We start from the raw sequence: 26,647 nt of genomic DNA, 5'->3' as shown, positions 1-26,647 counted from the left end.
GTAAAGTAAACAGTTTAAAGACAGGTTACAGGTTAACTCTGCCTCCCCCTCTCCCCTGATGCTGACACAAAACTGCTACAAAACATCTGGTAAACAAGTATGCAACATAGTGCTATCAGAACCATCCTTAAGTCAAGGTGGGAAATCCTACAGCAGGATCCTTATCTACTCAACACGTTACCAAAATTCCAACACACCTTTCGGAGGGCTCCCAACCTCCGGAACATATTAGCCCCTAGCAGACTTAAAATGATCCAACCCAGTGAAACAAGCCACCACACCAACTCACTACTCCTAGGATCACGGGCTTGTCAAAAGTCCCGCTGCCAGGCCTGTTCCTTTATAACCCAAACAGATTCCTTTCAATCATTTACCACCAACACTCATTACACGATCAAACAAAACATCACCTGTGAAACCAAAAATGTAATATACCTAATATCATGCCCCTGCAAACTGCAATATGTCGGACGGACCACCCAAACCACCAGAACCAGAATTGGGCAACACAAAAGGAACATCATTAATAATTATGCACTCCACAGTGTTTCCCGGCACTTTGGCACCCATCACCAAAACAACCCACACCTATTCACTATCACTCTGACTGAATCTCTACCCCCCAACACCACTAACGTTTTTGAGACTTTGCGGCATAGGGAGATGATGTGGATACAAATCCTCAAAACCCTAACACCAACAGGGCTAAATGAGGTCTTATAAAAAGTATTTTGATCCCACCTCCCAAATGTTTAAATTATAGCTAAATAGCTCCATCTATACTCCAAACCTTTTTTATGCTTTTAATAGTCCTCTCTTTTATATCTTTCTTACGCTTGACCCCTTTTATTATTAATTTCAATATTTATATATGTTACTTTTATACGTCTATATGATTATATAATATATATATTTTTTTATTTATTATATTTTTTTATTTATATTATCATTGCCCACATTTTATAATAACAGTGTGTTAGCATTTTTATCATTGGCGGCCTTTTATGCTCTACTCATGTATACTTTTACTATATACTGTTGGCATGTTTATATGGTTTTTAAAAAAACACTCATACTGTTATATATTATCATTTTTACCATTTTACACCTGAATCCATATGTATACATGTGCACACCCAGTGACATCTTTATACGAACATCCATTGCTAGAAGTTACATGAATCGTCTAAAGTACCCATACTACTGAATTATGTGCTGGCTTGCTGAACTGACGGAGCTGGGTTTTGAACCTGGGTCGCCTGTGTCAGAGGCAGAGCCCTTGACCATTACACTATCCAGCCACTGCTGGTTATCCCATATCCCAGCCACTGCTGGGAATTCCGTAACTATCCCACTGGAAAGACTCACTTCCTGTGCAAAGTTAGTCACACCTCCTGTTACCAAATACTTCCTGTTATCAAACACTTCCTGGTTGGACATCAGTCCTGTCAGTTTAACCTCTCTTCCTATTTAAAGCAAGCCTCACTTCATACTGACACAGAGGCGCTCAAACCTATTGCTTGGCCCACTGAGGTAAGTTATCTTATACTTTATGCTTGCAGTTTATATTAATCCGTTTTCTGTCCATATAAAGCTCTGTATGCTGTCTGGGATTGGGAATAGACCGTGGCCTATACCCAGCTCTACCATGTAACGGTTACATGTTGAGACATACAATATGAACCCTCTAATCTGTGAGCATTAAGCCTTAGCTATTTGATTTCTGACATCTAAGCTTGTTTGCATGGCCTTGTGTTTATGTGGGCGGAAAATGTTTTTTTAGCAATGCTTTATGTAGCAATTATTTTATGTGTTCTTTACGAATTATCTGCTGCGCCAATTGTTGCAATTCTGTGGGTAGTTATTTTTGTGTATATTTTGTTTTTATTCCAGTTGTGCTCCCATTTTTGCATGAGGAAGCGGGGTCATGCCCGCGAAACGCGTTGCATTTGTGGAGTTGAATAAATTATCTGTCAATTCTGTTTTATCGAGTTTTCTTTTTTTGTAAGAGGGAGGTGAGTCTACCTTAACATCCCCCTCTGCTTTTAAACAGCTTTTAAAACGTTTTACTCTACGCTGACGCCTCTGTATACCGAGTTTTTGCTGATCTTCTAGTCCACCCTGGGTGGAGGGGTGCATCCCCATTTACTATCTAAGGAGAGCGACTTCTTAACCTGAGTGGGGTCAGGTCCTAATGCTCCCCACCTGCATTTAAAGTGGTTGCCTATGGGTAACCTGTGTTTGTGAGTATATATACATAAAATTGTATAGAACTTTTAATTTTACCTGACGATACTGAACCATATTGGGCTCTCGATTCTCTTCTTGTTTTTAAGCATCTGGTAAACGAGGCTTTCTTTTCACACAGGCTGTGATGAGAGACCTCTGAAAAGCATTTTAGTGTTGTTGGCTAAAAGCTCTATAGGTATGTGGGGTTTACAGAAAAACAGTTTCTTTGATAGTTGTTCTTTAATCCAAATGAAATGTTGTGGAAATGGGGAGTAGTTTATGTGGGGAGACCCACCAAAAGCAGAAGATATTCTGTATGGACTAAATTTCCCATGAATGGATATGCACAACAGGGACAGCAAATGTTTAGTTGCAGTTACTGCTGTACAAGGAGATCATGATTCACTTGCTTTTGACACACACGTTATTGGGTTGTTTTTTTTTCAACAAATACATGGCCGGATATAATGTTTAATTTGTTTTTTTCCCCCCATCTACTTTAGGGACATCTTTGAAAATCAGATGTTATTTTAGAACACAATCATACAAAAATAGAAAATGTGAAAGGGTTCACAAACTCGCAAGCAACCAGATATAGCAGACAGAGACCCTTCCCAAACACTAATAAAGCAGCCAAGACCGTATGGCATAATACACACGTTGTATTAACACCACTTTAGCTTTTATGATCCCACTTTAAAATCACTCTTCTTTTACTTTAGGTGTATGCAAAATATACGTTATTACTATTTATCAAGTATTTTGAGTTTATTAAAAATGTTTTGCCATGATAAAATGTGGGAACAGTCACTCTGTACTGGTGAGATCTATGCCACTTTACCTTGCTATGCATGATATATGCTTGTGCCCTAACCTGCAAAAAGCTGCTTTCTGCTACATGAACTTTTCGCTTGGATGATGTATAGTTGCTTATGATCCACTAACATTGAAGATTTATGAGTGATCACTGGACTTTACTTACTTTATTATTATTTACTGAAGGTTATCACAGCGCTGAGCTCTAATAGGTTGCATGGGGGGATTTATGGTGTGCATGGAGTGAGTGGAGTGTGTTCATTTTTTGGCTGGCCATGTATATTGCTGTTATGACTCCGCAACATTCCTTCCCCAGTTTTTAACTGTTCCTATTTTTTAACTTCTCCCACTTTTTGATATAATAAAAGCATTTATTTGTATGATTACACGTGAGACCATATCTTTTTCATGTAATATAGTTATCATTAACTGGTTGTGTTCATGGCAGTGGTACAGACTAGTATTTGGTTATTGGGTTGGAGACTATGATTCATTGTCCCATACCCACATATGCACAGACTGCCCACTGCAAATGGATCTTTTGAATTGTTAACAGTCACTCTGTAGCAGAATTTTAGTGATGTATTATATTTTTCCATAGTAATACATGTTAATGATTGTTGCAACTAAGTAAACAAGCTTCAAACACGACTGGTTACATCTTGGCATTGATTTATTTGGAGCATGACTGACTGACCTTAACCGCCAAGAAAACAGAAGAAAGTGAGCCTGCAGGAGACAAGTCATACTTGTTGTTGTTATTAGGGTGAGATGAATACGGTCTTCAGTCTGTCATATATTTGGAAGCCATGCTTGCCCAGGGTCAGAAAACACCAGCCCCGTTAAAACATAAAGCTCTATATACCGTAATGATTAGAAGCAGAATATGTAATATTCATCTTTGGAAAATATGACTGATCCTGCAAAATGCCATTCTTTCATTTAGCACTTTTGTTTGGTGACGCTATTCATGATCACACAATAATCATTAAGCAACCATAATGTAACCTAAAGCACACAGATTACACTGTTCATAAGTTATATACTATTAAATACTGTATATGTGCTGCTGATTCAAGCTGATGCACATAGACTGAGATGACAATGAAGATCCACACCAGTGCCTCGATTCATTGGAATTAGCATCTCTATGTAAATATCCAAAGGATTTCTTAGCTCTATAGTCATCCTTGAGCATTTCATTAAGTACTGCACTGATTTTGCTGGTTATGGTAAAAGGGAATGCAAAAGAACAGTCACATGAACTACAAGCAAAGGTAGTTTAACTTAATAACTCAAAAAAGGGATATGAACAGCGATCCAAAGATCTAAAAATGTGAATCAATACAGTCAAAACTCTGATCAAGAATTGGAAACTTTGGGGTCCTCTTAAAGCCAAAGGCATATTTCTGTGAGGTTTCTCATGTATGCAGATCATGGTATATCCAAAGAAAAATAAGGTGGCTTCAAGTGGGCACCCTTTTATATAGAAGAAGATGTTGCATCATTGCTGCAGAGCAACATCAGATGTAATCAGTAGTATCCTTAGGCATTTGAAAATACTGGTAATTCACTTTCCCTACATATTCGGATATTAACAGAGCTTTTTTTTTTTTGCCAAAAATTGCCGCATATAAAAAAATCTTTTTTCCATTTAAAATAATACCAGTTGCCTGACTCTCCTGCTGATCCTGTGTCTCCAATACTTTTAGCCACAGCCCCTCAACAAGCATGCAGATCAGGTGCTCTGACTGAAGTCAGACTGGATTAGCTGTATGCTTGTTTCAGGTGTGTGATTCAGCCACTACTGCAGCCAAAGACATCAGCTGGTCTGCCAAGCAACCGATATTGTTTAAAAGGAAGCATCCATTTCCCTCTCAGTTAAGGTTCCCTTTAATGCAGGATGCAAAGTAGAGTGTGCTTTCTCCTCTTTAGTCCCACGGCCACTGGCATTCTGCTAGTAATAGTGTGATAATAGCTAAAAGTAAAGAGTGTGCAGCGAAACACCTTAACTGCCTCTCCCAACTGGTTCAGCCATTAGATTCCCCAATCCTTTCATAGTACTATTCAGCAGATCGCAGTGGAGAGGGAAGGCAAACGTTAGCTCTTCTGTAACCCATTACTGTGTCCCTTGCTGTCCACATTTCTGTCTCTTGTTGGGTCCCCAACCACTGTGTCTTCTGACTCTTTCTGGTGTCAAAGTCCTCCAGCCTCACTCTTGATTCTGCTTTCCACAGCTTCATACTGGCAATGTAGAGCGGAACCTGTAAGAGGCTGTAACATGTTGGCAGTTGAAAGACCCAGAAGACACAGCAACCACAACCTAAGAGAAAGATGGGCATGTATAAAGACAGCAGCAGAAACAGTAGTGGAATACAGGATAGGTAGCTCCAGCATATGCTGCTGCATTGTACTCTGCTGTGTGTGTTGGGGAGGGGGAGGGGTAAGGTGATCCACTGCATTGGATCTATACAGGGGATGCGTATGGCGGTGGGTGGGGGAGCAGGGATTTGGTATGGGCACTACATTCCAATGCTCTCTGTACTTTAGTACACTGTAGGGGGATAACTGCAATGGTACGGCCCAGGGAATGCGAGTGGTTGCTGGAGAGGTAGAAACTAGCATGCCAATGGAAACACCGTGGGGAAGTAGAGATCCTCATGAAAAAAATGGTAGTGCTTGGATTATACTCAAATCAATTTATGTTCCAAGTGTGTACGGTAATTCAGCCAGCAATGTAATTAACTGACAACTGTTTACAGTTAAAGCTCCTGGCTGATGGTGTGTAATATACAGGCAAACATGATAAAACAGCATTATATTTTGATAATAAATAATGTTGGTGGCATCATTCCCCGCTTAAAGGAAACCTGAAGCGAGTAAAATTATTTAAAATAAACATATGCTGTAGCTGCAAATGAATATTACATACTAACCTCATCATCAGTTCCTCTCAGAAGCCCACCATTTTCTTCTTACAGTGATCCCTTCCAGTTCTGACAATATTTTGTCAGAACTGAAATATATAAGTTGCTGTCAGTTATATAATCAGCAGCTGTCAGTTACAACTGAGTGTGCAAGGTAATGTCCATGTTTCCCTATGACTCAATTAGGTGATATTACAGTTTAACAGTGTGCTGACCAGGAAGCTGTTAGGGGGTAATGGCTATTTTTAAAATGGAGGACGGAGAATTCCATTGATCACAGTAGACAAATGGGACGCAGGAGAGGAGAAAGACTGAGGAGTAGACTACACAGGAGGTAAGTATGACCTGTGTATGGTTATTTGACTTTTTATTTTAAGTCTCAGGTTCTCTCTCTGACATAGGTAGCCTCTTCCATTCCTCTTGCTAACCAGTTTTCTCCTCTGTCCAAAATGTGCACCTCTTGAGGTGTAGCCCTCCTAGGCTGAGCCATGCGTACAGTTCCATTCCTGTCAGGTAAAAAACTGAAAGATACTTGGTCTCCTCAGTGTATAAACTGTTCACTACACTAAACTGCATACTCTGAATGCAAGTTGCTTTGCTTCTGTTTTGTATCCAGCATGAATTACAAGCAAGGTAACTTTGTGCATGCAGGTGAGTGTACTCCTTGCCTCAGAAGTGGAAAGCCTCCTTCTACAGCCCACCTTTTCCCATGCAAGATCCCTATAAACCTATTCGACAAAAGTTTGTCAAATAGGTTCTTCTTGCCGAGCTCCTGGCTGTGAATCAGGGCACTTGGGCTGAGTATGCGGGACTAAGACCCGGTTCACACAGCGTCTTCCCATCGTGGCTTTTTGTAAAAAAACAACAACAACAAAAACTGCATGTAGCGTCTGGAAAGGACGGTGGGATCAGGGACGTGTAAAGGAGCTGATCACACAAACGGTGGTAAATAAACATGCGCAGCATCGGTAAAAGGACTGCGAACTGCTCCCATTAATTCTGAAGTTAGCAGTTAACGACATCTGAAAAAATAAGGGGGAATTGTCTGCGTGAAAAGCCATGCATGAGCGGCTTCATTCCACCGGGGATGTGCAGAACATACTCATTCATACCCAGTCCGAATGCCATTATCCATGGCCAGAAAATGAAGAAGCATCTTGAGCTAGAACGATGGGCTCTACAAGGCTCTGAGCAGCCTCTGGACCAACCAGTGTAAAGCCATGGTCCATGTTAGGCTAAAAGTCAGTGTGGAGACGTGGTTTCTCAGCAGTTACCCTCCCACTGCATGATCATGTGACTAAGGCTGTATTCACACATAAAATGTGTACAGTTCTGTTCTAGTCCTATCCTTTCATCAGTTTTGTATTAGTTTTCTATGGCTAAGTTCACACATACAATAGGTACAGTTCCATTTCCATTAAGTTTGGTGAAATTTGCTTTCTTAAAACAGAAGGAAACTTGCAATAATTAAGATAGAAGTGAACATTTGTGGTTACCCACAATGTACCACTACTGAATATGCAAATTTCCGTTAAGTAAAACTGATGCAAACTGACAGGACTGAAACCAAACTGTGCACATTTTGGCCTCAATACACAAAAGGCAGTTTGTTAAAATCATTTTGGTTGGTAAAATACCGAATTCGGTATTTTACACTTTTTTTTTTCCAAATTCACAATTTTCCGCATGAGGCAGAAATCTAACAAAAATGCCTCAATTTACCAAGCCCTGCTTGGTAAGTGTCACTTACCAGCTGTGGAGCAGGTTAACGCAGGAAGCTGTGTGTATGAATCAGGGTTTTCTGTCCAGTGCATCCCCATCATCCCTTTAAATGTGCTGCAGCCACCAGGGGAGCTCTTCTGTATGCCACAATACAGATTTTAACATCTAAAGGGATGCAGAAAAGCCTCATAAAAATACAGTGAAGACCTGCCTTCCACCATGTCAGGTCAAATCAGCTTGAGAAGCATGGCTGTGTGGATCACCCTGTTTGCCTGACTCTCTCTATTAGCTGTCTGTCAATGTTACCACACAGAGAGAGAAGGGAGAGAGTGAGTTATCGGCTGGTCAGAGCTGGAGAAAAATATCAAACACTTTTGCTCCATTTACCGAATGCGCAAATGTTTGTAAATTGTAATTTATTGACATTTCTTGAGGCAATTACCGCACGGTAAGTTGGTAATTTAACATCCTTAGCAGTATGCCCGACACTGTGTCGGGCATACCGCTCTCTGTCCTCAGGAGTCCCCCAGGATTACTTCATTTGCTGCAATGGCTGCAAAACCTTTAGCAAGCACTAGACTAGCTAGTACAAGTGTCCGTCACCCCCCGATCGCCTGCGTTCCCCCCCCCCCCCCCGATCCCCACGTTTATACATTACGCAGCCTGGACCCAGCGATCGCACAGCCTTCCTGCACAGCTCCGGTCTCTCTATGGGGAGGATTGCGCATGACGTCAGGACATCGGCGACGTCATGTGCGATCCTCCCCACAGTGAAGACCGGGGAGGCTGCGCCGATCGCTGGAGCCAGGCTGGGTAATGTATAAACTGGCTATATCGGGGGGTGCCGGACACTTGTACTAGCTAGCCTAGTGCTAGCTAAAGGTTTTGCAGCAAATTAATTAATCCTGGGGGCGTTACACCGCTCAGGAGGTTAACTCACTAGTCGGTGATTCTAATTTTCTTTGCAGAAATAGGTTTAGTGAATTGTAATTTGGGAAGGTGTTCGGTAAAATCAGCTGTGTTCAGCATTACCGAATGTGATAATGCTTAGTGTATTGAGAGATTTTAGTCTGTTAGTGTTCCTAGACAATCATTTCTGATCGTTTATCCGAATACTCGAACGATCGTTCAGCAAATTGTATCGTCAGTGGCCACCTTAACACAATCAGCACAAGGATGTAATGGGAGCATCAAATCAATACCGCTAGAATACAACTGTAACTAACTTCCTGTCTGAACTATGGCATATAAACCACATTGTAGCTGCAGCGTGTTTCTGAAGCATAGCTGTTGCTAACATTAGCCAATGAATTTGTTAATGCTGCTACTGTGCCATACTAGAACTACTTTTTGCTGCACAGATATGCATTATAGCCACAAAAAAAGGTGTTTGGCAACTGCAGAGCAGTGACTATTATCTGACAATGTATATCTCTCCTGATAACAACTATTAACCTGTGTCCCCACTTGACTTCCGGATCTCATGCGGCCAGTATAATGTCCGCTCTGATGGTCCGCAGTGATCCGGCTGGAGCCTGGGGCAGATGCGCTCCCTCAAAGGTTATATGCGGGAATGCATCTGCCTGGCCTGGGATTATCGTGGACTGCACAGAAGTGCAGTCTGCTTACTGCAGCAGATCCCGCAAATATGCTCCTATGAATAAAAGGGGAGCAGTTCATTTTTCCGGTAGCAATGAGTGGAGAACAACCCCCCCCCCCCCAAAAAAAAAAATATCGTCACTGGGGTATACATAGTGCATGTAAAGTCCAGTCAGTCCTGATGATTAAGGCAACCCGCTTTTGGTGGTCAAAAGGTAAGTAAAGGTCTGAATTTTCTGTTTATATTAAATATGTTTCCTTGTTAATTTGAAGTCTTACCAACTTTTCAGCCTCTAGCAGGCCCTTGAGGAAGTCCACTTTCCTAGAATACTCGATCAGTAGTTCAGGAGCGGGCTTTCTGTCAAGACAAAAGAGACTATTTTAAACACTAAATAAATGGTACTGCTGCACATTAATTTAATTATAGGTCTGGCTACTTTGTCGGCACCAACAGGTCTGATAGCACACTTCCAGGTTCAGCTCCTCTGGACACAAAAGTCAAGCAAAACAAAGCCATCAGTGAGGAAAAAAAAAAAAACTTGTTGGCATGAATAAGCACACTTCCGTTCTGGCAAACATGCTTTCTGACTCTGCGACAAGACAACATCCTAGTAACCATGACACATTTCTTTCATGAGAATAAACAGACAATGGGAAATCCTGTTCTAAGAAATCATCAGAACAGAAATGATTCAAACAGCACTTCCTCACAGACCTCTGTAGCCACATTAGCTGCAACACAAAACTACGTCTGTGTTTGCATGTGCGTGCTCTATCCCGATAACCTTTTGATCCAAGTTTATGTATGCGATGTCTGAAGAGGTACTATAATTTTTCACTTATCAAGGGAGAGAAAAACATTGAGCCCATCAAAGCCAGCATTTGTTGAGCTAAGCACTTTGAGTCCGACAGGAGAAAGGTGCTATACAAATACTGCCATTATTACTGCCATTATTATTCACTAACAGTTGGTTAATTAACCAGCAACAAGATTGTTTGATTACCTAAATTTAAAGCAATCCTGAAGTGTAACCCACTCCCCACTAAGAAAAAGTTCCATACTTCAGCAGTGGAATGCCTCAGGACAGTTCAGGCTTTTCCAGCCACTGTTGCAGCATTGGGTACCTTTTCATCTTCTGTCCATGAGAGCGGCTGTGGACAAGCGCATCCATACTGGGCATGCTCAAGTACAGTCTGCGGATGCTCAGTAAGAGCAAACAGTCATGCACAGGTTTTTTCCTCCCTGCACAAGCGCTTTCCTCTACTAAGCATGCACAGACATTACTCACGCATTCCTAGTGTCAATGTGCTCATTTACGGCCACTCCGGCGGCCAGAAGAAACCTATTCAACCCGAGGACCATGCACCAGAACAGTCTATCCAGAGGCTTCCCACTACCATGGGCGTCTGGCGCCAAAGATCTTCGGGAGGAAGTGCAGTTACGTGCCGAAAAATGGGTGTGGTCATAGACCAAAAATGGGTGTGGCCACGGGTGAAGACAAATTTACATGAATTTAGCAATGTGGGACATTAGATTAGGACAGTGGTGGCGAACCTTTTGGAGGCCGAGTGCCCAAACTGCGACCCAAAAGTCACTTATCTATCGCAAAGTGGCAACAGCAATTTAAAGTAAATAGAAACGTTTAACTCATACATGAACATTATGGAAAATCCAAGTTAATAAATAATAAAATAAACTGTGAAGATAAACAATAATTTCATCCATCCTACTCCTGAAAAATGTATTCCTCTTTAGTACCTCCCAGTTTTATTTTAGGTTTTAAAAAGCTAAAAAAGTAGGTTTAATGCTATTGTCTCATATGATGATGATTCAGCTTTTTCCATAGTCTCGCAGTTAGCAATCATGTGACCCCCAACAAGACAAATTCAGCAATCATGAGGCCTCCAAAAAATCATGAGGCCCCCAACAAATCATGAGGCCCCCAACAAGACAAATTCAGCAATCATGAGGCCCCCAACAAATCAGGAGGCCCCCACCAACACAAATTCAGCCGTCATGAGGCACATAAATAGACAGCATTTCACATAAATAGGCAGAATGCCCCCTTAATATGGTAGACACCTCTTACCTGGCTTCTCAATTCTCCTCTGCTGGCTGCTGTGCCTGGCAATACTGTTTTTGGCTGGATTAAGGATGATGTGTCGGCTGAAAGGCCTTGCGGTGATGCTGTGGCCGGGCTGGCTGGCAGTGATGCTGTGGCTGGGTTAGCTGGCGGTGATGCTGTGACCTGGCTGACGGTGATGCTGGGCTGTGCTTGGCTAGTTGAAAAATGCTGGCCTGACTGGTGGTGATGCTGTGGCCTTCTTGACAGTGATACTGGGCTGGCTGGCCTGGATAGTTTAGGTAGTGACAGGTGTCCCCCAGTTTAGGTAGCGCCAGGAGCCCCCCAGGTTAGAAAGTGACAGGCGTCCCCCAGGTTAGGAAGTGACAGGGACCCCCATTTAGGTAGTGAGTGAAAGGGACCCCCATTTAGGTAGTGAGTGACAGGGACCCCCCATTTAGGTAGTGAGTGACAGGGACCCCCCATTTAGGTAGTGAGTGACAGGGACCCCAAGTTCGGTAGTGACAGGGACCCCCAAGTAGTGAGTGACAGGGACCCCCAATGGTAGTGACAGGGACCCCCATTTAAGTAGTGAGTGACAGGGACCCTCATTTAAGTAGTGAGTGACAGGGACCCCCGTTTAGATAGTGAGTGACAGGGACCCCCAATGGTAGTGAGTGACAGGGACCCCCATTTAGATAGTGAGTGACAGGGACCCCCAATGGTAGTGAGTGACAGGGACCCCCAATGGTAGTGAGTGACAGGAGCCCCCCTCTAGCCGCCGCCGCCGCACCCACCTTTCAGCCAGCAGCATGTCAGACCTCGATCAGTGGGCGACCCGACCAATAAGAGCGGGCGCACAGACGCACCACGCTCTATATGCGGAAGTGATGTCACTTCCGCATATCAGTGCAGTGTGCTAGGTCCTAGCGCCCGCACTATTGGTCACCGCCTGATCGAGGTCTGACGCGCGGCTAGAGGAGGAGGGGGGCGACGGCAAGAGGGGGGGGAAGCGGCGGCCAGGGGGAGGCCGGCGACCGCTTTTGCCATATGTGCAGACGCCCATGCCCACTACTGATGTATGTATCTAACTTTCATATTTTTGTAAGTGAGTAATTATGTTAGGATAGTTTTTTTTCTCATCAATAAACGTTATGTTTCCAATGATTCAGGACTCTAGGCATGCTGAAGTTCAAGGTGAATTAGTGAAATTACCAACCTGTTATTATATATGGAGGCTGCCATGTTGATAAACCTATAAAGTGCATTTTCCTGGCTGTGCTGATGCTCAGGCTTTAATACTTTCTCAATTTCTCACTAAAAGCAAACTCACAGACCAGCAGTTACTTTCTTCCATGATCAACACCTCGCCTGGACAAACCAGTCAGGCAAGCAGAACTCCATCATTTAGCATACTAGTGGAGTTAATTTTAGGAGGTGGGTTCAAGAAACTCTTCCCCGCAGGGCAACCACTTTGCGGTGTTAGTCTTAGACCCTGCATATTTTGGCATGCGAAAGCAAATGCATATTTGCATGAGCAATGTCTCGTGATAAGCCAATTAGGCCAAATTTGCAAAGCCAGATTTATCAGGTTTTAACTTGGTGTTTCATGCACACATTCCTCTGCTGTCGTGCTCGCAGTTATAACTGAAAGAAAACGGATTTTCTAAGTAATGTTCATGTTTTCCTATGGCACAGTTCCCACTACACACGTTTTAACCTAAAGCTTTTTCACAATGCACTGTTATGGAAAATACGCGTACGAACGCATACCAACGCATTAAGTGTAAAAGGGCCCTTACTGTTTATTCATCAAGTAGTAAACGGTAAACTGTTTTTGAACTGATTTGGTGTGTTGACCACTGGGTTTCTTGTCATCTGGCATACTAGCTATGGATTTTCTCCAGGCCAACATCTCCAATTCGGGCTGCTGTATCCTCTGTATCTTACAGCACAGCTGTACTCAAAAACTGTGAGAAACGATCAGACTATCTCCATGTAACAGATTACAGTTATGTGACTCAGACCTCAGATATGTAAGCTACATTGTTACCTGTAGTCTGTCACCAGGGGAAAAGGAAGATAGATTGGAAGGGAGGAAGATGGCGCGATGCACATAGGATTGTTATCAGAGGACTCTCACACAGAAGACATAGAATATTTCCACTCACACTGAATTGTACTGTGGTGAAACGCTGTCCTGGTGAAGACATAGTTTTCACTGAACATTTTAATCAGTTTTCTCATCCTTACTCATGAATATGAGGGCTTCTTTATTTATCTTTGGGGGAGGAGACAGCTAAATCAAACCTGAAGCTGAAAAAAAATCTGGTAGATTCACTGTAAAGCCTCTAGACGCTCCAGAGGCTTCCCTGAACTTCCACTGCTGGCCAGGATCCTCTTCATCCTCACAAACATACTCCCCTCTTTTTACCAGCATGGCCACACTGCACAGGCACCAGTAGCGTTGACACCTGTGCATAGAGAAAAAGGATGAGCACAAGCAGCTCCGTGCCACTGCGCAGGCGTGGTCCGTAGAGTGCTCCTGCACTGTTCAAGTTCGTATGCAAAGGGGAGTGTGTTCATGAGCAATATTAAACATTAAAGAAAACCTGTAACAAAGAAAACCTCCCTTGGGTGGTACTCACCTCGGGTGAGGGAAGCCTCCAGATCCCATTGAGGCTTCCCGTCCTCCTCGGTCCCACGGCGGCGGCGATGTAAAGATTTATCTCCCCGGCTCCAGCGCAGGATCGGCTCTCCGTCGGGCCGCTCTACTGCGCAAGCGCAAGTCTCATGCGCCTGCGCAGTAAAGCGGACCCGACGGAGATCGGCTATTTTCACCTATCACTGTGCGGAGAGCCGCAACAGCGCCCCCGCTGGAGCCAGGAGAGGTAAATAAATCAGCGCTTGTCGAGGGAGATTTCGGGACTCTTCGGGGGAGCCAGCGCTGGACTGCCTGCAGCTACAGGAGTGGTGGAAGCCTCATTGGTACCCTGAGGCTTCCCCCTCTTAGGTGAGTACCCCCGAGGGGAACCTTTTTTTGTTACAGGTTCTCTTTAATGTTGAATAATGTGAAAAAGGGTCACAGGGCTGGAACAAAGGACCATAGGAAGACAGAGGAATCCTCTACCAAGGTAAGTATCTAACTTTAATTTTCTTTTTCTGGCTTCAGTAACCCTTTAAGTGGAAAGTTGGGGCCCGTTGTGCAAGCCTACGAGAAATAAATTCCTGGTTATCTGCTTTAGGCTAAATACAGCATTAATAAAATCAAAGTGCGCTTGCTCAAGATAGGTACCTACTTACTATAAATATCATTATTATTATAGGTCAGTTGTGTGTACGTACATTGCATGCCCAAATGAAGCTACAAGCACAACATAGAAAGTTACATGCTGAATGTATTTTTGTTATTAAAAATGTTGAATACAGATAGTCTGACAGTGCTTCTGTGAGCAATATTAACCTATGTTACAATTATTTGCGCACTAAATGTAAAGGATTGTAAATCAGCAATCCTGGGCATAGATGATCCCACTGTCTCTACATCCCCCCTTTCATGCCCCCTGAAAATAACAACTTCATTTAAATACTTAGGTGTGACCATACAAGCCAATCCCACCCTGTACTATCAAGATAATATAGCCCCTCTCTTGACTCTCTCTAGCTGGTAGAATAAACCTAATAAAAATGACTAGCCGACCCGCGGCGTAGCATACGCCGCATAAGAGGGCAGGAAGGGGGTAATGGGCACAGCGGCGGGGAGGGGGGTTGGACCCCCCTCAACTGTGTCCCCCATGTGTGCTCTACCTCCAGCTTAAGTTCAGCAGGAACCCCCCCCCCCCCACCCTCACCCAGGTCCCTCATGTGCGCTCCCCCTCCTGCTTAAGCACAGTAGCAGCCGCCACTATTAGTAAATTAGTAAGGTGAAACAGAAGGTAATCTGCAATAATTCAGCTATAAGTGAATATTTGTGGTTATCCACAATGCACTGCTACTAAACATGCAAATTACCCCTTTTCCCCCTTGGTAAATCAAGCAAGCATATAGCTTTAAATGTTACACAGTCATATCAAACCCACATGTAGACAGCCTGTTTCAGACTTTTGGTCCTCATCAGTACATGGCAGGGATTGATATGGCTGTATGAGATAGGGCTTGGACCAGTACAACAGAGTAACCAAGCAGCTCAGGGTGACCCAAACCACTCGGAATATATAGGGGGATAAAAGGGACCAAAAAGACCTTCTACTAAAAAATACAAAGCTTGGTGTAATTTGCCTTCCTAAAACAGAAGGAAATATGCAATAATTCAGCTGTAAGTGAACATTTGTTGTTACCCACAATGCACTGCTACTAAATATGAAAATATTACCTTTTCACCCTTAGTAAGTCAAGCAAGCATCCAGAACCACTGGTGTATAGCAAGCCTATAGCTTTAAATTTTACACAACCATATCAAACCCACATGTGACAGCCTGTTTCAGACTTTTGGTCCTCATCTGTACATGGCAAGGATTGATATGGCTGTATGAAATAGGGCTTGGACCAGTACAACAGAGTAACCAAGCAGCTCAGGGTGACCCAAACCACTCGAATGTATAGGGGGATAAAAGGGACCAAAAATACCTTCTACTAAAACAATCAAAGCTTGGTGTAATTTGCCTTCTTAAAACAGAAGAAAATCTGCAATAATTCAGCTATAAGTGAACATTTGTGTTTACCACAATGCACTGCTACTAAATATGCAAATTATTCCTTTTTGCCCATGGTTAGTCAAGCATGCCTATAGCTTTAAGTTTTACACAGTCATATCAAACCCACAAGTGCCAGCCTATTTCAGACATTTGGTCCTCATCAGTACATAGCAGGGATTGATAAGGCTGTATGAGATAGGGCTTGGACCAGTACAACAGACTAACCAAGCAGGTCAGGGTGACCCAAACTACTAAGAATGTATAGAAGGATAAAAAAAAGAGACCAAAAAGCCCTCCTACTAAAAAAAGCAAAGCTTGGTGTAATTTTCATTCTTAAAACAGAAGCAAATCTGCAATAATTCAGCTATAAGTGAACATTTGCGGTTACCCACAATGCACTGCTACTGAATATGCAAATTATCCCTCTTTGCCCTTGGTTTGATATGACACTACTTCTTCTTCTTGCTTGGACCAGCCCCTTCTTCTTGCTTGGACCGGCCCTGGGGGCAGGGCGCTACTTCTTCTTCTTGCTTGAAGGTTGAGGCACTTACTCTATTATATATATAGATCCTTCTTCCTAAAATTTTATACATTCTACATAATTCTCCTGTATTCATTCCAATGCCCTTCTTCAAAAAAACGTAACTCATTCTTTCTCTCCATAGTATGAGGTAAATCACGTGCAAAACTCAAATATACCATCTTACAATGTCCCTCTGAAGCAGGCGGCTTAGCATTACCTATCCCATTACTATACTACATAGCATCACAATTAGAACATATTTCCAACTGGTTTATTGACCCGTCTCTTTACGCACCAGAACTGCTAGGATTCGAAGCTACAAGCAGGACCCACAATCTACCCTTTGCCCTCCTGAAGAACGCCCTGTGCCACCATAATCCCCAAAACACCATCTTGGTCCAGGCGGCCAGAATCTGGTCAAAAGCAATTAAAATTCTCCCTACCAAAATTTGGGAATATTATACCCCATTATGGGATAATCCCTCCCTATCAGAATTAACTACACTGCAAAACACTAAGCTCTGGGCAGACAAAGGGATAAACTACCTGGGGCAAATCATCAAGAGTTCACAACTTGTCCCCCTTTCACTCTTAAAAGAAACATACTCGCTACCACATAAATTCGATTTTATGTACACACAATTATCACACGCCCTAAAGGCTCAATTTCGCATTGGTCTTCCCCTGACGGGCACCTCCCTGATCTTGGAAATCATCAAAGATGGGCCAGTCAAACATCAAAATAGGCACTCTTTATTCACTTTTACTACAGACCCAAACTCATAAACAAATGGAATCAGCTCGAAATAAATGGACCGCGTTAGACTTAGAAATAGATGAGGAGGAATGGGAGGACTGTCTTTTAATATCCAAATCTATTTCACCATGCATAAGAGACAAATTAACTCAACTTAACATCATCCACCAAAGCTACCTTTTGCCATCCCAAGCAGTTAAATACTCCCCTAACTCCTCCCCAAACTGCCCCAAATGCAACCCTTCTTTCTTACATATGTTATGGGAATGTCCCCCACTTGTAAGATTCTGGAAAAAGGTAGTAGACTTCTTGCACGATCGAATGGGCTCCCCAGTAACACTTGACATCAAAACATGTATTTTAAATATTACGGTACTAATGACGAAGTCAATAAATTTGATAAAATCTTCCTTAACTTAGCTAACATCTGACGTCGTTACGCGCACCAGGAAGCGAACGGACCGGCCGGTCGGGAGCAGCAAGCGCGGACGAGAGAGAGACCCTGCGGCTGAGGGAGGGACCAGGAGCGGAATACCTTTCATAGTGTAGACCCAGCGGATGGGCAGCGGCAAGGATTTTATGTGCTGAAAAAACTCCGGGACGCGTAAGTGCAATGTATATATGCGCCCAGAGGCAATTTGTACAGGATTACGCTATGTACCTTTTTATATTTTTTTTATTGAGATAACTTGATTGGATTAAAAGAAGACTTGCAACACCGGTTCTAGGCTATTGATTGACAGCTAATCTAAGCGTTGTTTCCACCTGCAAGCGGAGGTGGGCAGCATCTGGTGAGCCTTTAGGCATATACTTCCTTGGGGATTGGCACTGAGTGAGAGTACAGGCACAGAGGTTCTGTTTATGCACCGGTTTCTACTGAAGTCAATAATAGTGTCATTGCTATTGGAACTTTTCGAATACTCTGAACGTTATTACCCTATGTGGAGTTTGATTTTATTTTAGGTCCGGAGAGCGCAGCAGCCTTTTTAAATCATTGCATCCCATTCTGGACTTTCTGCAGCGATCCCAGGGACTGGTGAACAAATTGACTTTCCCTTTCTATTTGAACTGTGGCGCAGTGTTTTAAATTAATTATTATAAATACACTGATTGTGCTGTGAGACCATGTTGCATTTCATCATAATGTATATACTACGTACAAACTCTCAACACCCCTTGTAATCATTTTCCTCAATATATTGTGATACTATATTTGTAACCTGCTTTATACTTTCAATAAACGAACCTTTGTTTAACGAAAAAAAAAAAAAAGGAAAAGGATTTGTTAGAATAAATAAAACAACATTTACCGTATTTTTCGGACTATAAGACGATCTGGACTATAAGACGCACCTAGTTTCAGAGGACAAAAACCATGAAAAAAAATAAAATACAAAAACTTGCTACGTCATTAGTTCAGGGGCGTCTTATGGTCCTCCCCCCCCCCCCCCCCCCCCCCCCCAAGCTGTCTCTATCTAAACTACACTGTCCAGCTACACTAACTCCTGCTGCCCCCACAACCTACACTAAGCTACATTGACCCCACAACTTACACTAAGCTACACTCCCCCCTCAACCTACACTAAGCTTCACTGACCCTACAACTTATACTAAGCTACACTCCCACCTCAACCTACACTGTCCCCACAAACTACACTAAGCTACACTGACCCAACATACAGTACATTACAGTGCAATTACCGGCTGTAGCCTAATGGTCCTGGAAGGAAGGGAAGCTGCAATCAGGGAGATCAGTCTCGGTCTCCCATCGGTACAGGGACTCATCAGCGGCAGTAGACGGGGATCAGCAGAAGCTGCCCACGTGGTGAGAGGCAGCTTATCGGTCCGGCAGCAGCAGCCGGAAAACGGTCATCAGTGCATCACATCAGTCACTCATGGTGGAGGAGCTGGAACCGCTGCAGGATGGCCCACGAGGTGCGCAAGTGGGGGAGAGGAAGTTCGTTGCTCTGGTTCTCGGCGGTGAAGGTGCTGGAGCAGCTGAAGGATTGGTCCACGTGGTTGCTCTGGGTGACAGGAAGCTTGGCTGTCTGCCGGTCTGGATCTCGGCGGTGAACGAACTGGAGCCGCTGAAGGATTGGTCCACGTGGTGACAGGAAGGATTGGCTCCAGGTGACAGGAAGCTCGTCGGTCCAGGTCGGCAGTGGAGGAGCTGGAGCCACTGGAGGATTGGCCGGCGTAGTGCACCCAGGTTACAGGAAGCTCGTTGGTCTGTGTCGCGGCAGTGGAGGAACTGGAGCCAATCGTGGATTGGCCCAAGGGTGACAGGCAGCTGATTGGTCCGGGACAGGTCCGCTGTACTCACAGCCTCTCTTGCCGCCTTTGCTGCTGACTCTTTTGCAGAATCTCTCGCCAGCTCTCTGCCCTGCAGCCAAGGTGATGTGCGTTGTGCACATGGCTGCGCACACCACTCTCACAGCCATGCTTCAGCCTCACTCGCTGCCACATCATGCGTGACCCCTGCCGCCAGGTCACGCAGTGAAAGGGATGGACATAGCGCTCTGATGCAATATACAATCATGCCTGGAGATGGGGGACTCGTATATATAGCAGCATCGGTAAGCTCCCGCTACATTCTTTGCACTCTAGTCCGTACATTCGGACTATAAAACGCACCAACTTTTTCCACCCAATTTTGGGGGAGAAAAAGTGCGTCTTATAGTCCGAAAAATACGGTATATTGCGCTTTATTGCTGGCGGACTCAAAGTGCTTCAGGGCTGTAGCCACTTATGGCAACCAGGATCATTAGGAAGCCTTGCCCAAAGACTACTTTCTGTTTTACATACTGGCTTAAGCCGGGATTCTAACCCTGGTCAAAAGGCTTAAAGTGAACCTCCGGACTCAAAATCGACTCAGCAGCACTGAAAAGGCCTGGTGTTTCTTTAACAGTTTCACGGCATCAGAACTTTGTTTCTCTTATACAAGCCTTATTTTTAGCTGCACAGAAGAAAACTGGCCGGGCTTTTTTCCCCATGATGCTGTGCAAAGCATGATGGGATTTCTGATGTTGTTCTCGTTCTGCTGTTTTGGTGCATTTTTTTTTCTTTTACATTTTGAATCTGACATTTGAAGCCTAGTGTGTGCAGCTGGGAGGGGTAATTAGGACACAGGACAGTTGGAACTGTGTCTCCTGCTCCTTGTCACCTCCTTTCAACCAAAAAGATGGCTGCCCCCATGACAAAGATGGCGGCCCCCATGAATCACAAACATTTGCCTGTTCTTTTAAAACAGGGTGGGTAAGAGATTACCTATCTATTCTAATTAACATAACTAATGGAACTTGATGACAGTATGTTTGTTAAGGCTGAAGTTCCCCTAAAAACCCTACATAAGACAAAAGCCTTTACCATTATGTTATCCAGCTGACTTCAGGTTTAGGTTATTCTTTACCTAAACCTGAGGTCTTAAAGCACATTTGAAGTGAGAGGGACTGGATTATTCACATGCATGTTTCAGACACTACTGCAGCCGAAGTAATCAGCAGGGCTTCCAGGCGACTAGTATAATTTCAAAGCAAATAAATATGGCAGTCGTATCTCTCTCACTTCAGGTGTCCTTTAAAAAAAAGCTGTAAGCCTACTTGCACTGAGGTTAAAAGCATCCCGGCAAGGTCAAATAAATACCCTTAAATTAAAAACTAAAAAGTACAATCATCATCGGTATCATTGTACAAAGTACAATATAGACCAGGCTTTCTCAGCCAGGGTTCCTTGAGCACTCTGCAGGGGTTCCTTGGCATTTTACCCCATCGTGGGGGAAGTATAATAGAGCACAGTGTAATAGGTGGTACTGTAACAAGAAGCACTAAATTGGGGGCTCAGGAGACAGTTTAATGAGTGGCAGTGTAATAGGAGGTAGTGAAATTAACAGCCTAGCCTACTTTTAAAGACCATGCCTCCTGTAGGGGTTCCTTTGAGACCAAAAAATTGTTTGCAGGGGTTCCTTGAGATCCAAAAGTTATTTGCAGGGTTCCTCCAATGTAAAAAGGTTGAGAAAGGCTGATATAGACAACAGTAGCCTGAAAAGCGCTCTAGTGTGAATGGGGCCTAAAGGTGCCAGACTTTTTTTTTATAGTGAGCTGCAGAGCAGGACCTTGCAGTACTTGAGAAAGGCTATGAGATTAGGGCACAGGGCACATACAAGCAATTTAGTAGCAACTTGTGTAAAGAATTGGTATATCCAGGATATATTTTTGATATGGCAGGGAGATGGCAAGAGGTAGTTAAAGCGGATCCGAGATGAAAAACTAAATATAACAAGTGACTTGTCTATATATCTTATCTAAAGTTTAGATAGTTTACACAGCAAATCTATCTTCAAACCGCTTCAACAGTATATTAATATTTTTCCTGTGATACAATGGGAGCAGACATGTTTTCTGCTTGTCACTATTACACAATTACACACACAGGCAAGCTTATCTGTGTCTACGCATGCTAATCTGCATATTCTGTGAAAACTCCACTCTTATCTCCTCCATTACACAGGCAACTGATCTGTATCTGCACTGCAGCTCTCAGATTGTGAAAACTCTGCCTCTGAAATCTATAGCTAGTAACACCTTTTTCACCTGCCCAGACTGAAATCCCACAATCCCTTGCAAGCGCCAAGGCACTCTGGAGAAGCTGTGGGTGTGGCTTTATTAGTGTATAGGAAATTAGAGTATTAAAACAAAACAAAACAAGTATTTGGCTTGAGGAATGCCCTATAAACTATATGTAAGGAACACAATTATGCAAGGAGTAAAAGTTCATCTCGGATCCACTTTAACTAGGTTATAAGAAGCTTGAAGGACAGCTCAGAGTCAAATATCTGCATTCCAAGCAAATTTGTTGGCCAAGAGTGCAAGCCAGTGTTCATGGTCCTCTGGCCCCGACCAATACCAAGCGACAGCAGTTGGATAATGTATTGTTTAAAAAGCACACTTTGCCCCCAATATTCACATTAGCCTTATCCTCCTGGAAAAGGTAGATGTCTTCATGGGCCTCCTGCCCCCACATTTCTTGCTGGAACCACTGGTCCACAATCCTGGCCTGCATTTCTAGGAAACTTTGGTGGGATGGGGCCTGTGGCAACTGGTGAGGGTAACCTCTCTGAAAAACATTTTGACAGATCAAAAGATACTTGCCTATGCTAACCTTTTAAGTACAGTACAGACCAAAAATTTGGACACACCTTCTCATTAAAAAAGAGTTTTCTTTATTTTCATGACTATGAGCATTGTAGATTCACACTGAAGGCGTCCAAACTATGAATTAACACATGTGGAAGTATAGTACATAACCAAAAAGTGTGAAACAACTGAAAATGTCATAGTCTAGGTTTTTCAAAGTAGCCACCTTTTGCTTTGATTACTGCTTTGCACACTCTTGGCATTCTCTTGATGAGCTTCAAGAGATAGTCACCTGAAATGGTCTTCCAACAGTCTTAAAGGAGTTCCCAGAGATGCTTAGCACTTGTTGGCCCTTTTGCCTATACTGTGCGGTCCAGCTCACCTCAAACCATCTCGATTTGGTTCAGGTCTGGTGACTGTGGAGGCCAGGTTACCTGGCGCAGCACCCCATCACTCTCCTTCCTGGTCAAATAGCCCTTACACAGCCTGGAGGTGTGTTTTAGGTCATTATCCTGTTGAAAAAGAAATGTTCCAACTAAAAAGCAAACCGGATGGAATAGCATGCCACTGCAAGGTGCTGTGGCAGCCATGCTGGTTCAGTATGCCTTTAATTTTGAATAAATCCCCAACAGTGTCACCAGCAAAGCACCCCCACACCTCCTCCATGCTTCACGGTGGCAACCAGGCATGTAGAGACCATTCGTTCACCTTTTCTGCGTCGCACAAAGACACGGTGGTTGGAACAAAAAATCTCAAAATTTGGACTCATCAGACCAAAGCACAGATTTCCACTGATCTAATGTCCATTCCTTGTGTTTAGCCCAAACAAGTCTCTTCTGCTTGTTGCCTGTCCTTAGCAGTAGTTTCCTAGCAGATATTCTACCATGAAGGCCTGATTCACATAGTCTCCTCTTAACAGTTGTTCTAGAGATGTGTCTGCTGCTAGAAATCTTTGTGTGGCATTGACCTGGTCTCTAATCTGAGCTGCTGTTAACCTGCGATTTCTGAGGCTTGTGACTCGGACTAACTTATCCTCCGCAGCAGAGGTGACTCTTGGTCTTCCTTTCCTGGGGCGGTCCGCATTTGAGCCAGTATCTATGTAGCGTTTGATGGTTTTTGAAAATGCATTTGGGGACACTTTCTAAGTTTTCCCAATTTTTCAGACTGACTGACCTTTATTTCGTAAAGTTTTTTTTTCTTTACTTAGCTGCTTTTTTTCTTGCCATAATACAAATTCTAACAGTCTATTCAGTAGGACTATATAGCTGTGTATCCACCTGACTTCTCCAAAACGCAACTGAGAGTCCCAACCCCATTTATAAGGCAAGAAATCCCACTTATTAAACCTGACAGGGCACACCTGTGAAGTGAAAACCATTTCAGGTGACTACCTCTTGAAGCTCATCAAGAAAATGCCAAGAGTGTGCAGGGCAGTAATCAAAACAAAAGGTGGCTACTTTGAAGAACCTAGAATATGACATTTTCAGTTGTTTCACAGTTTTTGGTTATGTACTATACTTCCACGTGTTAATTCATAGTTTGGATGCCTTCAGTGTGAATCTACAATGTTCATAGTCATGAAAATTAAGAAAACTCTTCGAATGAGGTGGTGTGTCCAAACTTTTGGTCTGTACTGTACATGTTGATCCGGATCCTTACACTGCATTGTTTGGTCGGAAGATCCCCCAGCTTTCCATATATCAAAATATTTTGGCAACCCTCTTCTGCACAGCTGCCAAATGTATATTTGCCAGACACTGGAAAGGGTCCTTACCTCCTCACCGAGCACTCCTGGAAAGAATATGTTGGATATACCACATGGAACAGATCTCCTACTTAAAATCTGATCTATCCAGGTTCAGTCTTATCTGGACAGTCTACATTGTACATTTCCTAGAGTCCTCCTCCTTCTCATTCCTGATACGTCTTCAAATTGCTCTTGCGGTTAGGGTTGGTTCACACTTGCGTAAAAAAATGGTCTGTTACCGAAGCGTAACTGATACTATGCAAACGGAACGGATGTGAACGGATCCAATGTTAACATCCATCTGGTCAAACGGATCTGTTCCACATGAGTTTTGCTGCAGCACCAATTTTTCCGGACTGCTGAGCCTAGCGGACCAGAAACGGAAGATGAAGCCCTGCATTGGGGGCAATGAGAGAACGTTTCTTCACACTAGTGAATAAACGGACCGTTCCAAGGGGCAAAATCCACTGAGGGTGGGGGTCTGCGGAGGATGTGGAGACACAAACCTGGCCTAAAAAGTGCACCTGAGTGGGCGGGTGAGGGAGGGTTAAAAACTACCTAGGCTTCCATCTTCTTCATTGCCGCTGTGCTGTTTCTTCCAGGCTTCCGTCTTCAATTGCGTCCCGCCCCGCGTCATGTGACTACACTATCTCCTTCAATCCAGAAGGAGGAAGCGTTGTAGTCACATGACGCAACGGGGGACACAATTGAAGGCTGAAGAAGAAAGAAGCCTGGAAGAAACCGCCCGGCTGCAATGAAGAAGACGAAAGCCTGGGTAGTTTTAACCCTCTCTCACCTGCTCGGCTGCTGCAGCCTCCCTCACCCGCTCGGCTGCTGTGGCAATGAAGTGAAACCGGATCCGGTCGACCGGTGATCAGATCCGTTTTCAGAGATCCGTTTGCCAGTGTGAACCAAGACTAACAGATCCAGTGAAGCGGAAACCGGATCCATTTGGCTTTAATCCCCAATGTGAAACGAGCCTTATTGTAGCCTATGTGGATTATTGTATGTAGTATATACTCACTGCGTGTACTTCTCATTTTCGACTCTTGCAATGTATCACATTGTGCAAACACGTTTTTCTTTCATTCTTGATTTACCACGTATATTATATCTACAGTAATGTGTGGTATACCCCTGATGAGTTACAAGCCAGTAACGAAATCCATTGGGCGGTGGACGTACCAGGATAAGGACAACGGATCCCGGAGCGGCGTTTTGAGCGCAGAACAGTGGCAGCCGAGGGTGGAGGATAGTACGACACCGTGCCCTGCCTGGCAATGGGGGAGAGCCCGTCAATAAAACTATGTGCAATTAACAACGTGGACATTTTAATAAAGGTGATTTTAAAGTTACAATATCACGCTATGTGAGGCTTTTCTTTGAGGTCTTGCAAAGGAGAAAAAAACGTTATTAGCAGCGTTGACACCAGGATCCTGAGGAACCTAGGCTTCCTGGAATAGTGCATGGTTGGCCAGTCTAATAGTGGCCAATACGTCCGGTGAGTCTGTTCACGACTGGGTGTTTATGGTGGAGGTGCTACCGATATTTGATGCAAGGCGTATTGAATAAGAAGATATAGAAATTAAATTAGTTGAAGGGTGTGTGCTGAGAAAATAACATAGTGACTTTTAAAAGTTTGCCTAAACCTGGTAAAAGCGCACCCTATAGGACAACAATAGCTTGCTATAGCGCTTTGAAATTTGTATGCAAATTTGAGCTCAGGCAATCGCCATTACCCAAATGAGTCACTGAGCACCGCTATATCCGTAATTCTCATTACGGCCTATGGTGGCGAAAAATGTTATGGAAAAGGGGAGGACAAGGTCATAATCTGAATCATACCACATAACCCATGAAACACAATGAAGACAGTGTAATAGACATTCATGTCTATCAGTGGAACTAGGGACACTAGTGTTTAAGGATGATGTGTCGGATGACAGAAGCAGCAGGTTGAATTCCAAAGTGCAACAGACAATACTATCTGCTCAGAAATGGTGTAAATAGATAAGATGGTGCTTATAAGTAGAGATAAACAATTACTCAAAACATACTGCAGAAACAACCCAAGTGTTTCCGGCAACAAAGTGTAGTGGCAAGGAAAGCCAACATTATGGAAATTGTGTCACCGGACCCAAGATTAACATATACTGTACATACGTAAGCATTGCAAGTAAACAGCGGTTTGCCATGCATCAATACTATAGAATGCTACACCTTACTGCACATTCACATCTAGTATAACAAAGATAGCTATATGTATGTACTGACAAAATTTCTTAACGCAACCCTCTAACGTGAATAGCAGGAAGCTGCAACTTTCATTAAACCCATTTAAATACGTCAGTATGAGAGCTGTATATTTCCCCCCTGTTGCTTCGGAAACCATTATTTGTGCTATTTTTAACAATCTTCCTGTAAACCATACAATGACC

General features: G+C 43.4%; 1 protein-coding gene and 1 long non-coding RNA gene across 3 annotated transcripts in view; one reads left to right on the top strand and one right to left on the bottom strand.

The window, feature by feature from the left end:
- The window catches only part of USE1 (unconventional SNARE in the ER 1), a 56,410-nt gene that overhangs the window by 14,074 nt on the left and 15,689 nt on the right, over nt 1-26,647 (bottom strand). Inside the window, exons 1-2 of one of the 2 annotated variants that reach the window (XM_068234136.1) lie at nt 13,159-13,286; nt 9,573-9,651 (exon numbers count right to left, since the gene is read on the bottom strand). In XM_068234136.1, the coding sequence (XP_068090237.1) occupies nt 9,573-9,651; nt 13,159-13,271 (192 nt within the window). In that variant the 5' untranslated portion in view covers nt 13,272-13,286. Of the gene's footprint in view, nt 1-9,572; nt 9,652-13,158; nt 13,287-26,647 lie in introns of those variants that run through there. The other variant, XM_068234135.1, reaches the window with a different exon arrangement.
- Nucleotides 1,444-25,546, top strand: LOC137513519 (uncharacterized). Its single transcript, XR_011020526.1, has 3 exons — nt 1,444-1,533; nt 17,751-17,934; nt 25,330-25,546. It is a non-coding gene; the product is annotated as an uncharacterized lncRNA (long non-coding RNA).

This window comes from Hyperolius riggenbachi, chromosome 1, assembly GCF_040937935.1.
Source record: "Hyperolius riggenbachi isolate aHypRig1 chromosome 1, aHypRig1.pri, whole genome shotgun sequence".
Lineage (NCBI taxonomy): Eukaryota > Metazoa > Chordata > Amphibia > Anura > Hyperoliidae > Hyperolius > Hyperolius riggenbachi.
The sequence above is the reverse complement of the archived record's forward strand: the minus strand, read 5'-3'. Positions and strand labels throughout refer to the sequence as shown.